At 43.0% G+C, this 12,470-nt stretch overlaps 1 protein-coding gene across 1 annotated transcript in view; it reads right to left on the minus strand.

The window, feature by feature from the left end:
* WDR18 (WD repeat domain 18) overlaps positions 1–12,470 on the minus strand; it is a 102,925-nt gene that overhangs the window by 35,071 nt on the left and 55,384 nt on the right. Inside the window, exons 6-7 of the mRNA XM_070746464.1 lie at positions 7,309–7,373; positions 6,463–6,587 (exon numbers count right to left, since the gene is read on the minus strand). Coding sequence (XP_070602565.1) covers positions 6,463–6,587; positions 7,309–7,373 — 190 coding nt within the window. The remainder of the gene's footprint in view (positions 1–6,462; positions 6,588–7,308; positions 7,374–12,470) is intronic.

Raw genomic sequence — 12,470 nt, forward strand, 5'->3', positions numbered from 1 at the left:
ATCTACTACTCTTTCAGTAAAATAATATTTTCTCATGTTGCTTTTCATCTTTCCCCCAACTAACTTCAGATTGTGTCCCCTTGTTCTTGTGTTCACTTTCCTATTAAAAACACTTCCCCCCTGAACCTTATTTAACCCTTTAACATATTTAAATGTTTCGATCATGTCCCCCCTTTTCCTTCTGTCCTCCAGACTATACAGATTGAGTTCATTAAGTCTTTCCTGATACGTTTTATGCTTAAGACCTTCCACCATTCTTGTAGCCCGTCTTTGGACCCGTTCAATTTTGTCAATATCTTTTTGTAGGTGAGGTCTCCAGAACTGAACACAGTATTCCAAATGTGGTCTCACCAGCATTCTATATAGCGGGATCATAATCTCCCTCTTCCTGCTTGTTATACCTCTAGCTATGCAGCCAAGCATCCTACTTGCTCTCCCTACCGCCTGACTGCACTGTTCACCCATTTTGAGACTGTCAGAAATCACTACCCCTAAATCCTTTTCCTTTGACGTATTTGCTAACACAGAACTGCCAATACAATACTCAGATTGAGGATTCCTTTTCCCCAAGTGCATTATTTTACATTTGGAAACGTTAAACTGCAGTTTCCATTTCTTTGACCATTTATCTAGTAAAGCTAAATCATTTACCATATTACAGACGCCTGCAGGAATATCAACCCTATTGCACACTTTTGTCCCCCCTTTTCCTTCTGTCCTCCAGACTATACAATGGATTTCTTTCCCCTCCCTTAACAAGCCAATGCTCAAACCCAGCCTGGGCTTATTAAATAAACCTTATGATAGATCTGTTAGGAGCCTGATGGAAGTAAAACGCTATCAGACCTGGGAGTTACGCATTGAAACGACAGGCCTTGCAGCTAAGCTTTGAGGCATCTTATTAGCACTGTCTGGATCGTCAACTTCTCCCCTCTCCCCACCTTAAGAGGTAGGTTTAAAAAAAAAAAAAAATCCCTGCCTGCAAGAACAGCCTCTAAGATGCGGGAGAAGGCTGGGAGGCATTCAGGCAACGTGAAAGAGAAGCAGCCAAGTGGCTCTTTGAGCGACAGGCTGGGAGGGATTTCCAAGAAGGCACGGCAGATCTCCAAGGAAAGAGATATCACTGCCTGAGCTGTCACTGGCAGCTTCTTATCTCCTGGTTCTGCTAGGTTGAGATAAAGAATGTTAATAGCGTTACTTCCCAAGGGGAACGACAATAGCAAGCCATCGCCAGCCGGCGGAAGAGCCTCCTTCTGTCTGCAGCCAACAGAAATGGAGAGAAGTAATTAAGACGCGGCGAGAGGGGAAAGCGTTTTGTTCTGAACCAGGGAAAGCAAAGCTTCCTTGACCCCGTTAAATTAAAAAAATAATAATAATAAACAACGCCCCCCCCCCCCCAGGGGCAGTTAACTAGCTTGGTTCCAGAACAGCACAACCGCACAGCAAGTGGGTCGATTCCCACTCTGATGAAAAGGTCAGGGAAGGAGTGACCCATGCCAGCTGTTAGGAGGCTGGACCGAGCCGAAGTAAAGACTTCCATAAATAAATGGAAGGGATAGGGAAACAATTGACTAGAGGGAGAAAGCCAGGATATCATTAAGCATTCAATTTATATCACAGCTATCCGATGTATCTTTTCATCTTTTTTGGAATTGGAAATTGAACTAAAGTTCCATTATGTGCTGAGATTGTTATCTGTTTCTGAGCTGTAGGTCACCCCCCCTCCCCTTTTCAGTACAAAAGCAGCTCTGAGCTGGTACACACACACACACACACACACAATCTCTTTGTGTGTGTGTGTGTATGTATGTAACATATCTTTTGCTGATAATGAAAAGGAAGGGAAACTACTATAGATCTATTTCGGGCTTATTTGCCTTCATTAGGTAGCCACATCCTTACTGGGATTTGAACCTGGGGCTCTGCCTTGTAAGGCAGTGGTCTTACCCTCTAGGCTACAGGCTCATCTCCTGTAACAACTTGCACCAGGGAAGGGTGTTATGTGTGATATTTTGTCGAGTCACCCTGGTATATGGAAGGAGCATCACAGCTTCCTTTTTGCCTCTTGGTCCCACCAGGGGCCATATTCCAAGACGGATAAGGTTTTTATTGCCGACAACTATAATCTATAAGTGTAACATATTTTTTTGCTGATAATGAAAAGGAAGGGAGACTACTATAGATATATTTCGGCTTATTTGCCTTCATCCGGTAGCCACATCCTTACTGAAATTTGAACCTGGGGCTCTGCTTTGTACATATACATACAGTGATACCTCGTCTTATGAACTTAATTGGTTCCGGGATGAGGTTCGTAAGGTGAAAAGTTTGTAAGACGAAACAATGTTTCCCATAGGAATCAATGGAAAAGCGATTAATGCGTGCAAGCCCAAAACTCACCCCTTTTGCCAGCAGAAGCACCCGTTTTTGCGCTGCTGGGATTCCCCTGAAGCTCCCCTCCATGGGAAACCCCACCTCTGGACTTCTGTGTTTTTGTGATGCTGCAGGGGAATCCCAGCCTGTAGCAAAGAGGTTAATATCTTGATTTGCATGCAGCACGCTGCAGGTTCAAATCTCAGTAAGGGTATGTCTGTCTGATGAGACCATAGCAAGGTCGAAATAGAGCTATAAGAGGCTCCCTTCCTTTTCACTTATCAGCAAAAAAATATAGCTGTGTAAATTATAGTTTGTCGACTGTAAAACAATTTATCTGCCTTGGAATGGCCCCTGCGAGGTAAAAATAAAGCAAAGTTGCTTCCTCCCATATTTGAGAATACCAGGGTTATTTTGACAGAAAATCAACTATACACACACACACATATGAGAATCTCTCTCTCTCTCTGTGTGTGTGTGTGTGTAGGTCTTGGCATATTCAGGTTTATGAAGGATTGATGGAATCTTGGCGACGTTTCGACAAGGTCCCACTCGTCATTTTAGAAACATAGAAACATAGAAGACCGACGGCAGAAAAAGACCTCATGGTCCATCTAGTCTGCCCTTATACTATTTTCTGTATTTTATCTTACAATGGATATATGTTTATCCCAGGCATGTTTAAATTCAGTTACTGTGGATTTACCAACCACGTCTGCTGGAAGTTTGTTCCAAGGATCTACTACTCTTTCAGTAAAATAATATTTTCTCATGTTGCCTTTGATCTTTCCCCCAGCCGAAAACATCAGCCTGAAGATGACAAGTGCAACTTCGTCAAAACGTCGCCAAGTTTCCATCAATTTTACATGGGAAAAGACCCAGATATGCAATATCTACATACCATGAAAATTTAGTAGGGCGCTTCAGAAAAACGTTCTCCGTGGCACATAGATAAAAACCTTTATCGAATTTACTGATTTTTGTCATTTTTTAATACGGATGGGGGGGGGGAACCCTCAAATGCTCAATTCGCATTGGTCCTAAGTGAATCTGGCTTTGCCATCGATTTTGCGAGAAGGGTCGCAAAAGAGGACCACATGACCTTGGGATCCTGAAATTGTCGTAAGTATGAGTCCCTTGCCTATGGATTTTGATCAGGTGACCTTGAGGATGCTGCAACGGTCGTAAGTGCCATAAAACTGTCGTAAGTTGCTTTTTTTCAATGCCATTGTAATTTTGAAAGGTCACAAAATGAACTGCTGCTACCTGTAATTATGGTCCATCTTTTTTTAAAGTGGCCAAGATGGAGAACTACCGCCCTGGGAGAAATGTTACAAGCACAGCCGTACAACTTCAAGCGTGCGTTAGTGCCTTTTTTATACAAACAGAACTTCTGCGGCTTATTACACTGTGTGTTTAGCTAACTACCAAGCCATTCAGCAGGATGAAGAATTTATGGTTACCAAGTCTCATTACGATATTTAAGATTCAGCCATGCACATTTTATATCCCCTTTTGCTAACTTAAATGTTTTAAGCTGTGCTTAGGCCGTTCTGAACATCCCGAGTAAAGAGGAGTTGTAAATCATATTGCGATGGTAATGAAGTGGAAAAAAACAACCGTCTGCTTTCACGGGAAGTTCGCGAAGATGGAAGGTTTTACGCAACAACAGAGCCAGGGGGGAAATGCTCCCGGTTCAGGAGTGCCTGTCGATGGCCGGAGAACTGGTAACGACAGCAGTATGAGGCTTCGCCCACACGCCCGGATGATGCCACTTGCGTTTCTTTACCCTCTACGCATGCGCAAAGCATAGAAACATAGAAGACTGACGGCAGAAAAAGACCTCATGGTCCATCTAGTCTGCCCTTATACTATTTCCTGTAATTTATCTTACAATGGATAGATGTTTATCCCAGGCATGTTTAAATTCAGTTACTGTGGATTTACCAACCACGTCTACTGGAAGTTTGTTCCAAGGATCTACTACTCTTTCAGTAAAATAATATTTTCTCATGTTGCCTTTGATCTTTCCCCCAACTAACTTCAGATTGTGTCCCCTTGTTCTTGTGTTCACTTTCCTATTAAAAACACTTCCCTCCTGAACCTTATTTAACCCTTTAACATATTTAAATGTTTCTATCATGTCCCCCCTTTTCCTTCTGTCCTCCAGACTATACAGATTGAGTTCATGAAGTCTTTCCTGATACGTTTTATGCTTAAGACCTTCCACCATTCTTGTAGCCCGTCTTTGGACCCGTTCAATTTTATCCATATCTTTTTGTAGGTGAGGTCTCCAGAACTGAACACAGTATTCCAAATGGGGTCTCAACAGCGCTCTATATAAGGGGATCACAATCTCCCTCTTCCTGCTTGTTATACTTCTGGCTATGCAGCCAAGCATAGCTATGCATTCTATGTATGCGTAAAAGGTAGAAGAACTGAAATGGCAGCGTCCGGGCGGTTGGGCAGAGCCTCGTGCTGCCATTGCTACCAGCTCTCCAGCCAGCACGCCGGAACCAGGAACATTCATTTCTTTTCTTTTCTTTCTTTCTTTCAATTTATAGACCACCCTTCTCCTGATGGACTCAGGGTGGTGTTCAAGGATAAAACCAAATATACAGCTTCAAAAAATTAAGGGAACACTCAAATAACAGCAAATAGCTACCGGCTCCCCAGCCAGAACGCCGGAACCGGGAGCATTCTTTTCTTTTCTTTTCTTTTCTTTCTTTCTTTCTTTTTATAGACCACCCTTCTGATGGACTCGGGGCGGCGTACAAGGATAAAACAAAATATACAGCTCCAAAAAATAAAGGGAACACTCAAGTAACCCATCGTAGATCTGAATGAATGGGATATTCTCATTGAATACTTTGTTCTGTACAAAGCTGAATGCGCACAACAGCAGGTGAAATTGACTGTCAATCAGTGTTGCTTCCTAAGTGGACAGTTTGATTTCACAGAAGTTTGATTTACTTGGGAATTATATAGTGTTGTTTGAGTGTTCCCCTTATTTTTTTTGAGCAGTGTACAAATTACACTGACTGTAAGCTTCCATCTGCTGACTGCTGGCTGCCAGCAGTTCGAGTCCCACATGTTCAAAGTTGATTCAGGCTTCAGTTCCAACTACAGTGGTGCCTCTACTTAAGAATGCCTCTACTTAAGAATGCCTCTACTTAAGAACTTTTCTAGATAAGAACCGGGTATTCAAGATTTTTTTTGCCTCTTCTTAAGAACCATTTTCTACTTAAGAACCCGAGCCTGGAAAAATTTCCCAGGAAATTTGAGAGCGGCACAAGGGCCCGGCCAGTTTCCTGCCATTCCCCCTTTAATTCCAGCCATCTTGGGCTTTCCTGGGCTGCCAGAGGAGCCTTTTGGTGGCTTCTATGAAGGCTTTGGCAGTCCAGAGTAAACAAAGCATTTTTTTTCCTCTGGGCGCTTGGAAAGGGAATAAACCTCTGCCAGCGCCCAAAGAAAAGAAATGCTCCTTTTGCTCTGGGCAGCAGAGAAGTCACCACAGCAAAGGAAAGGCGCCGGCCACAAACCGAACGAGCGAGAAGAGAGGGGAGCCCTTCAGCATGGGAAGGAAGAGGCAGCAGCAGCCAGTGTATGGGAGGCAGTGTATGGGAGGCAGCCTCGTGCTGGGTGTATGGGAGGCGCATGCTCCTCCTCGCTGCCTCAGAGTCCTTTTTATTTTTTTAAGCCTTAATGTTTTGGAATTTTTTGATTCCCCTCACCTCACCTACTTCCTTCGGCAGCGACTGTCCTCCTCCTCCTCTTCCTCCTCCTCCCAACCAAATTCCGAGCTTTTATTTCTTTCCTAATGGGTCTGGACACATTATTTGCTTTTACATTGATTCCTATGGGAAAAATTGCTTCTACTTAAGAACGTTTCTACTGAAGAACCTGGTCACGGAACGAATTAAGTTCTTAAATAGAGGTACCACTGCATAACAGTAAGAGATAAAAATCTTCATGTTTTTGAGCTTCCGGGTTTAAATTTTTTCTTTTCTTTCCCAACCCTTTTTTAAGAACCAGGAGTTTCCCTTCTCCCACCAGGTAAGTTAAATATCTATACAGACATGTACAGACCTTTGTAATTCACCGTGCGGAGACACTGTTTGCTCTGCATGTCCCACAGCCGAACTGTTTCATCGTGCGAGCCAGACAGCAAGAGGCTCCCATCGGTGGAGACGGAGAGACACGTCACCTGTGTCCTATGGGAAGAACAAGACAGGGGCTTTACACGAGGATCTTCGATGTTTTCGCCAGTGGCGCCATCAAGAGAGGATTTGGGTCCAGATGTCCATGCTCTTGCTCGGCAGAAGAAGAGGAGGTTGCTACTTCTTCAACGTCTACGGTAAGTTGAAAAGAAAATCATACTACTCTGAAGAGCCCCCCCCCTTCCTGAATGGTCTTACAGGCAGTCCTCATTTAAGGACTGCTTCATTCAGCAACTGTCTGCAGTTGCAACAGCGAGGAAGGAGTAAGAATGGGTGTGATTGATTTTTAATTAGGGAATTAGATAACCATGTAATTTAAAATTTAATTGGATTACTTTTATTGTAATTTACTGGTTTTTATATGTTGTAAGCCGCCCCGAGTCTTCGAAGAGGAGCAGCATAGAAGTCCAATAAATAAATAAACAAACTATGATCTTTGTAGGTCTGCAAAGCGAAAGAAAGCTGAAGTAATGGGGATTTTGCTGAACCTTCCCCTGGAAGGGGGGGGGATGGGGATTTTGTAGTAACCTTCCCTTGCCACGCCCACAAACCACGCCCACCAAGCCACACCACACCTACAGAATTGGTAGCAAATTTTTGAATCCCACCACTGATTCTCATTCCTGCAGTAGCCATAAGTGGAAACTATGCTGGCCTAGGCTAACTATTCAAGTCGTGCCAGTTCAAAAATAGAAGGGAAAAACGAGACACTCACCTATGTCCTTTGAAGATCTTTTCGTTCTCCTGCTGAGACTGAAAACCTCTTTCTCTTTGCACAGGCTGAGAGAAGGGGGAAAATTATATTTTAATGCACTATTCTGGATAATTAAACATGAAGGAAAGATTGAGGAATGTGCTGTCCCCAGAAACAGAGATAGTTGGACTGTATTTAGGCATGTCTCTTTAAGATATTGCATTAGGGGAAATGTAGTGAAATTGCACTCTGGGTAATGTAGGTCTATATGTGACCACATTTGTATATTCCTATTGGCTCTGACTCGGGATGAGGGGTAATTGGAGAGAACATTCCAGCAGGTCTTTTGTCTTCATTCACTAAGCCAGCCAGCATGTAGATGCTACACCTAGAGCCTGGGTCAATTCAACCTCTTTTTACCTGCACAATGGGAAAGATTATACTGCAGAAGAATCGCATCATAACTGTGAGTTATTGTGAGAATTCATGTAATAAAATGATCTGTGATACCTTATTGTGCTGAGTTACCTGACTAGGAAAAGTTGAACTTGTACCAGAACAAGGAAGCTCCTTCCAAGTCAATAATTGGCTCAGGCAGTACTACTTTGGTAGAGAAACCCTCTCTTTATGTGTCACCTAATACGAGGGTTATCAGGAAAGTAAGGCTACAAGGCGCTTAGCTCTCGCGGGGAATGTTCGCGGGGGAAGTTGGTGTTACTACCATGTAGTGGGAAGCCAGCGGAAGAGAACAAGCAGTGCCAGTGGTCAGTAGATCATTGACTGGCATTGTCATGAAGGTTAAAGATGCGCGTCCTCATTCCGTTTCCCTCCAAGTGCAAAGTGTGCGCTGTAATGCACTGCCTGAATGCTAAGGACATGAACGCCGCTGCAATGGGTGCCCAATTGATGAGTTTGGAATTTTTTGGCTGAAGGAGAATGGGTATTGCGACACAGCATTGATTGACATTTGCTCTCTGGAGAATAGAGATAAGACCAAGTTTCATCTCCTGTCACTATACGGTTGAGAAAAGCTTCACCTTCAATCTGGAAACGGTCAAGAAATTCTTGGGCAGCACTGACTGTCGATTTTGTGCACTTCAGTAAGTATCTTGGGCACCCATCACAGGAGCGTTCATTCCCTTAGCATTCAAGTAGCGTATTACAGCACACACTTCACACTTGGAGGGAAACGGAATGAGGACCTTTACCACAACGCCAGTCGATGATCTACTGACCACTGGCACTGCTTGTTCACTTCCGTGGGCTTCCCACTACACGATAGTAATATGAACTTCCCCCACGAACATTCTCCGCGAGAGCTACGTGCCTTGTAACCTTACTTTCCTGATAACCCTCATACTCTTTGTTCTGCCGGGCTCTCTGGTAGGAGCCTCCCGAAAATTCAAGGGTACAAATTTCAGACACACACATGTTTGAAAATTCAAAACAATGTTCTTTATCACAAAATTCAAAAGAAACAAAGCACTCTTTTTGTATTGCAAAGAGCACTCGTCCCAAAGCAACCTTGTAGGCTGTACAATTCCCTTAATCAGTCCTTAAGTACTTAGCTAGCAGCTGTGAAGAAACTTCACAGCCCTCCTTCTTCCAACGAAGTGAGACACACACACTTTGCTCTGCTTTGGTTTCAAAGGCGTGAAAAATCAACAAAGTCCGGAAAACAGCAAAGCACGGTCCTGAAAAACTGCGAAGAGATAATCTTCCACAACGGCCAAACCAACACGCTGCTATTTGTATCAGCAGCTCTAATTACTAGAGCCCCACCCAAACACAGGTGGCCTCTCTTATCTCCTGTAATATGTCCTCAATTTAGTCTCTTCTACGCATAACTCTACGCCTGCCTGGGTCCAAGACTTCAACATCTGAATCGACCGAAGATAACGGAGATTGGCTTCCTGGGCTGTGTGCCAAGTCACCCTCACCTTCTTCTTCGTCCGAAGAAACTGCACTACCTGACTCTGTCGGCAATAAAACAGGCCTATGACATGTTGATGTTTCCCCTGCATCCACCTCCACATTCCTTGGGGCAGGAGCTGGGCCAGAGTCAACCACAACACTCTTAAACTGGGGGTACTCAGGATCTTCCACTAAACTATGATTTACTGGAAGGAACTATGATTGCTATAAGGAAACATAGATTTGCTGTTGGAATTCACACCGTCTTTGGCATTTGAGGTACTGTAACCTTAAGGCTGCCTGCCAACCTTGGTTTCCTCTCTGAAAATCAATTTACATTCCGCCCAGGTAGGAGAAGGAAAGCGTTGTGTCCAGACAGAATTAAGGTTCTCTCTGGAAAATGAAAAGTAGCAGGCTACGTAAGAAGCGATGGCCATTAAAAACAAAACAAAACCAGGAGGTGAGTTTGTTCCTTAACTCAATTAGGAGACAGCAGGGTTTCGGGTGACTTGTGCTGTTGAGCTGATCTGCAGGAACACAAAGTCCAAAAGACAACAGTGCTACACACTCCAGTCTCTTTTTTAATGAGGTATATTGTATTGGCTAATTATGGCTTTCTTTCTCCTTCTCTTTTGTGGACTGCTTAGAGCCCCATGGCTTCAGTTGGGTGGCGATATTAATAAGAAACTAATGGGAAGAAAGCATGGACCATAAGAAACATAGAAGACTGACGGCAGAAAAAGACCTCACGGTCCATCTAGTCTGCCCTTATACTATTTCCTGTATTTTATTTTACAATGGATATATGTTTATCCCAGGCATGTTTAAATTCAGTTACTGTGGATTTACCAACCACGTCTGCTGGAAGTTTGTTCCAAGGATCTACTACTCTTTCAGTGAAATAATATTTTCTCACGTTGCTTTTGATCTTTCCCCCAACTAACTTCAGATTGTGTCCCCTTGTTCTTGTGTTCACTTTCCTATTAAAAACACTTCCCTCCTGAACCTTATTTAACCATTTAACATATTTAAATGTTTCGATCATGTCCCCCCTTTTCCTTCTGTCCTCCAGACTATAAGGATCTGACTTTCCATTCCTGATTGAACAGATTCAGCAGACCCACAAAATGTGGCATTTTTTATTCACAATGTAAGGAAGGACCTTCTAACCGTTTGCTTTTATAGCACTGGTTCTCAACCTTTCTAATGCCACGACCCCTTAATACAGTTCCTCATTTTGTGGTGACCCCCAACCATAAGTCTAGCGCCAACTCTTCCAACAGAGCTTTAAGCTGATTGGCAGGAAGGTCAGAGGGACGCCCCCGCTGTAAATGCCTCATTGGTTGGATTCTAAAACTATGTTCCAAGGCGCCAGAATAGAAGCTTTAGTTCCTAACACCATGGGGAATTTGTGTTTTCCCATGGTCTTAGGCGACCCCTGTGAAATGGTTGTTCGACCCCCAAAGGGGTCCCGTCCCCCAGGTTGAGAAGTTTAAGCACTTAAACTTATATACCACTTCCTAGGTCTCTACAGCCTGCTCTAAGTGATTTACAGAGTCAGTATATTGACCCCAACAATCTGGGTTTCCATTTTGTCGACCTCGGAAGGATGGAAAGCTGAGTCAACCTTGAGCCATCAGAATCGAACTCCTGGCAGTGGCCAGTGTTACCCTGCAATACTGCATTCTAACCACTATGGCACCACAGCTTATTTATAATGAAAAGCTTTTTTGGACTGTTATGTTCCAGTGATCGATTAGATCACAGTCGGCCTTCTCCGGATCCCGTCGGCCAAGCAATGCCGACTGGTGGTACTGAGGGGAAGAGCCTTCTCTTGTGCGGTTTTGGTCCTCTGGATTCAACTCCCCCCAGAGATTCATACCACCCCGATCCTCCTGGCCTTCCGAAAGGCTTTGAAAACACACTTATGCCAGCAGGCCTGGGGCCGTTGAGTGATTGTATGCTGCCCTGGCCAATAGTATGAATGACAGATGGTTGCATGTTTATTTTGGGGTTTTTTTCCTTCTTCTCCTTCAATTTCACTACAATCTTGATGAAAACTTTTAATGTAAAAAATGTTGTTTTCATTTCTATTTTCTTCTTTCCATTCTTGGATATCTTTAAGCATGTCTTTGAATAAATCTCTTATGTCTTCCATCTTTTGCAAAGTTAATATATCAAAAAGCTTTATCCAAATATCCAATTAAGCTTTGTATCATCCAGAAGCCAAATTTTTCCAAAACAGCCATCCTTCTTTCCTTCTCACCCTTTCCAAGCTCAAATAAAGTTCAAGTCCAGGGTGTTCTCTTTCTATTCATTTTTAGTTCCTCTTTATCACTTGTTAAAAAGAAAACAATCTGCCCAGTTCCATTGCATAAAAGGACCAAATACTGCCTCAACATCACTAGCCAATGTCTTCAGTAAGCAATCACAATTACTCCTAGTTCTTCAAGGCTTTGAAAACACACTTACACCAGCAGGCCTGGGACGATTGTGAATGACAGATGGTTGCATGTTTATTTTGGGTTTTAATGTTGTATTTTTTTAAAAATAATATGTATTTTGGGGTATTTAAAATGTTTGTAGTTATTTTATTGCTGTATGCCGCCCTAAGTCCATCAGGAGAGGGACGGTTTGTAAATTTGATATCAATCAATCAATCAATCAATCAATCAATCAATCAGCAACTGGCATTGTGCTTATTCATGAGCACCAAGATGTAGGAGAATGTTTGGAAGGTTACCTCGGGACCTTAGAAATCATGAATATTTTAAAAGATTTCTTTTTAAATGCTTAAAACCTGGCAAAAGTTATAAATCATGTAAGACTGCACTCCTCACCCTCAAGTACAATTAGACCTTGACTTACAATCGTAAATGAGCCGGAAATTACAGTCCTAAGTCATTGTGATTATAGGTCAAAGCATCGTGTGACCGGATTCAAAGTTATAACCATTTTTATGGTCATTCAATGAAGACCATGGGTTGTTAAGCAAACATCACGGTGGTTAAGCAACTCTAGTTCCTCCAATGTACACTTTTTGCTGGAAAGTAAATGCTGGAAAAAATAGCTAAAAATGATACAAATTGTGACCACATGCCTGCAGGACGCTGCTGCAATGCTGTAAAGATGAGCTGGTTGCCAATTGGTCAAAATTGCACGTGTCCAAATATGGGCTACAAAAATGGTGGAAGGTCTTAAGCATAAAACCTATCAGGAAAGACTTAATGAACTCAATCTGTGTTAGTCTGGAGGACAGAAGGGAAAGA

The sequence above is a fragment of the Erythrolamprus reginae genome, chromosome 1, assembly GCF_031021105.1.
Source record: "Erythrolamprus reginae isolate rEryReg1 chromosome 1, rEryReg1.hap1, whole genome shotgun sequence".
NCBI classification, from domain to species: domain Eukaryota; kingdom Metazoa; phylum Chordata; class Lepidosauria; order Squamata; family Dipsadidae; genus Erythrolamprus; species Erythrolamprus reginae.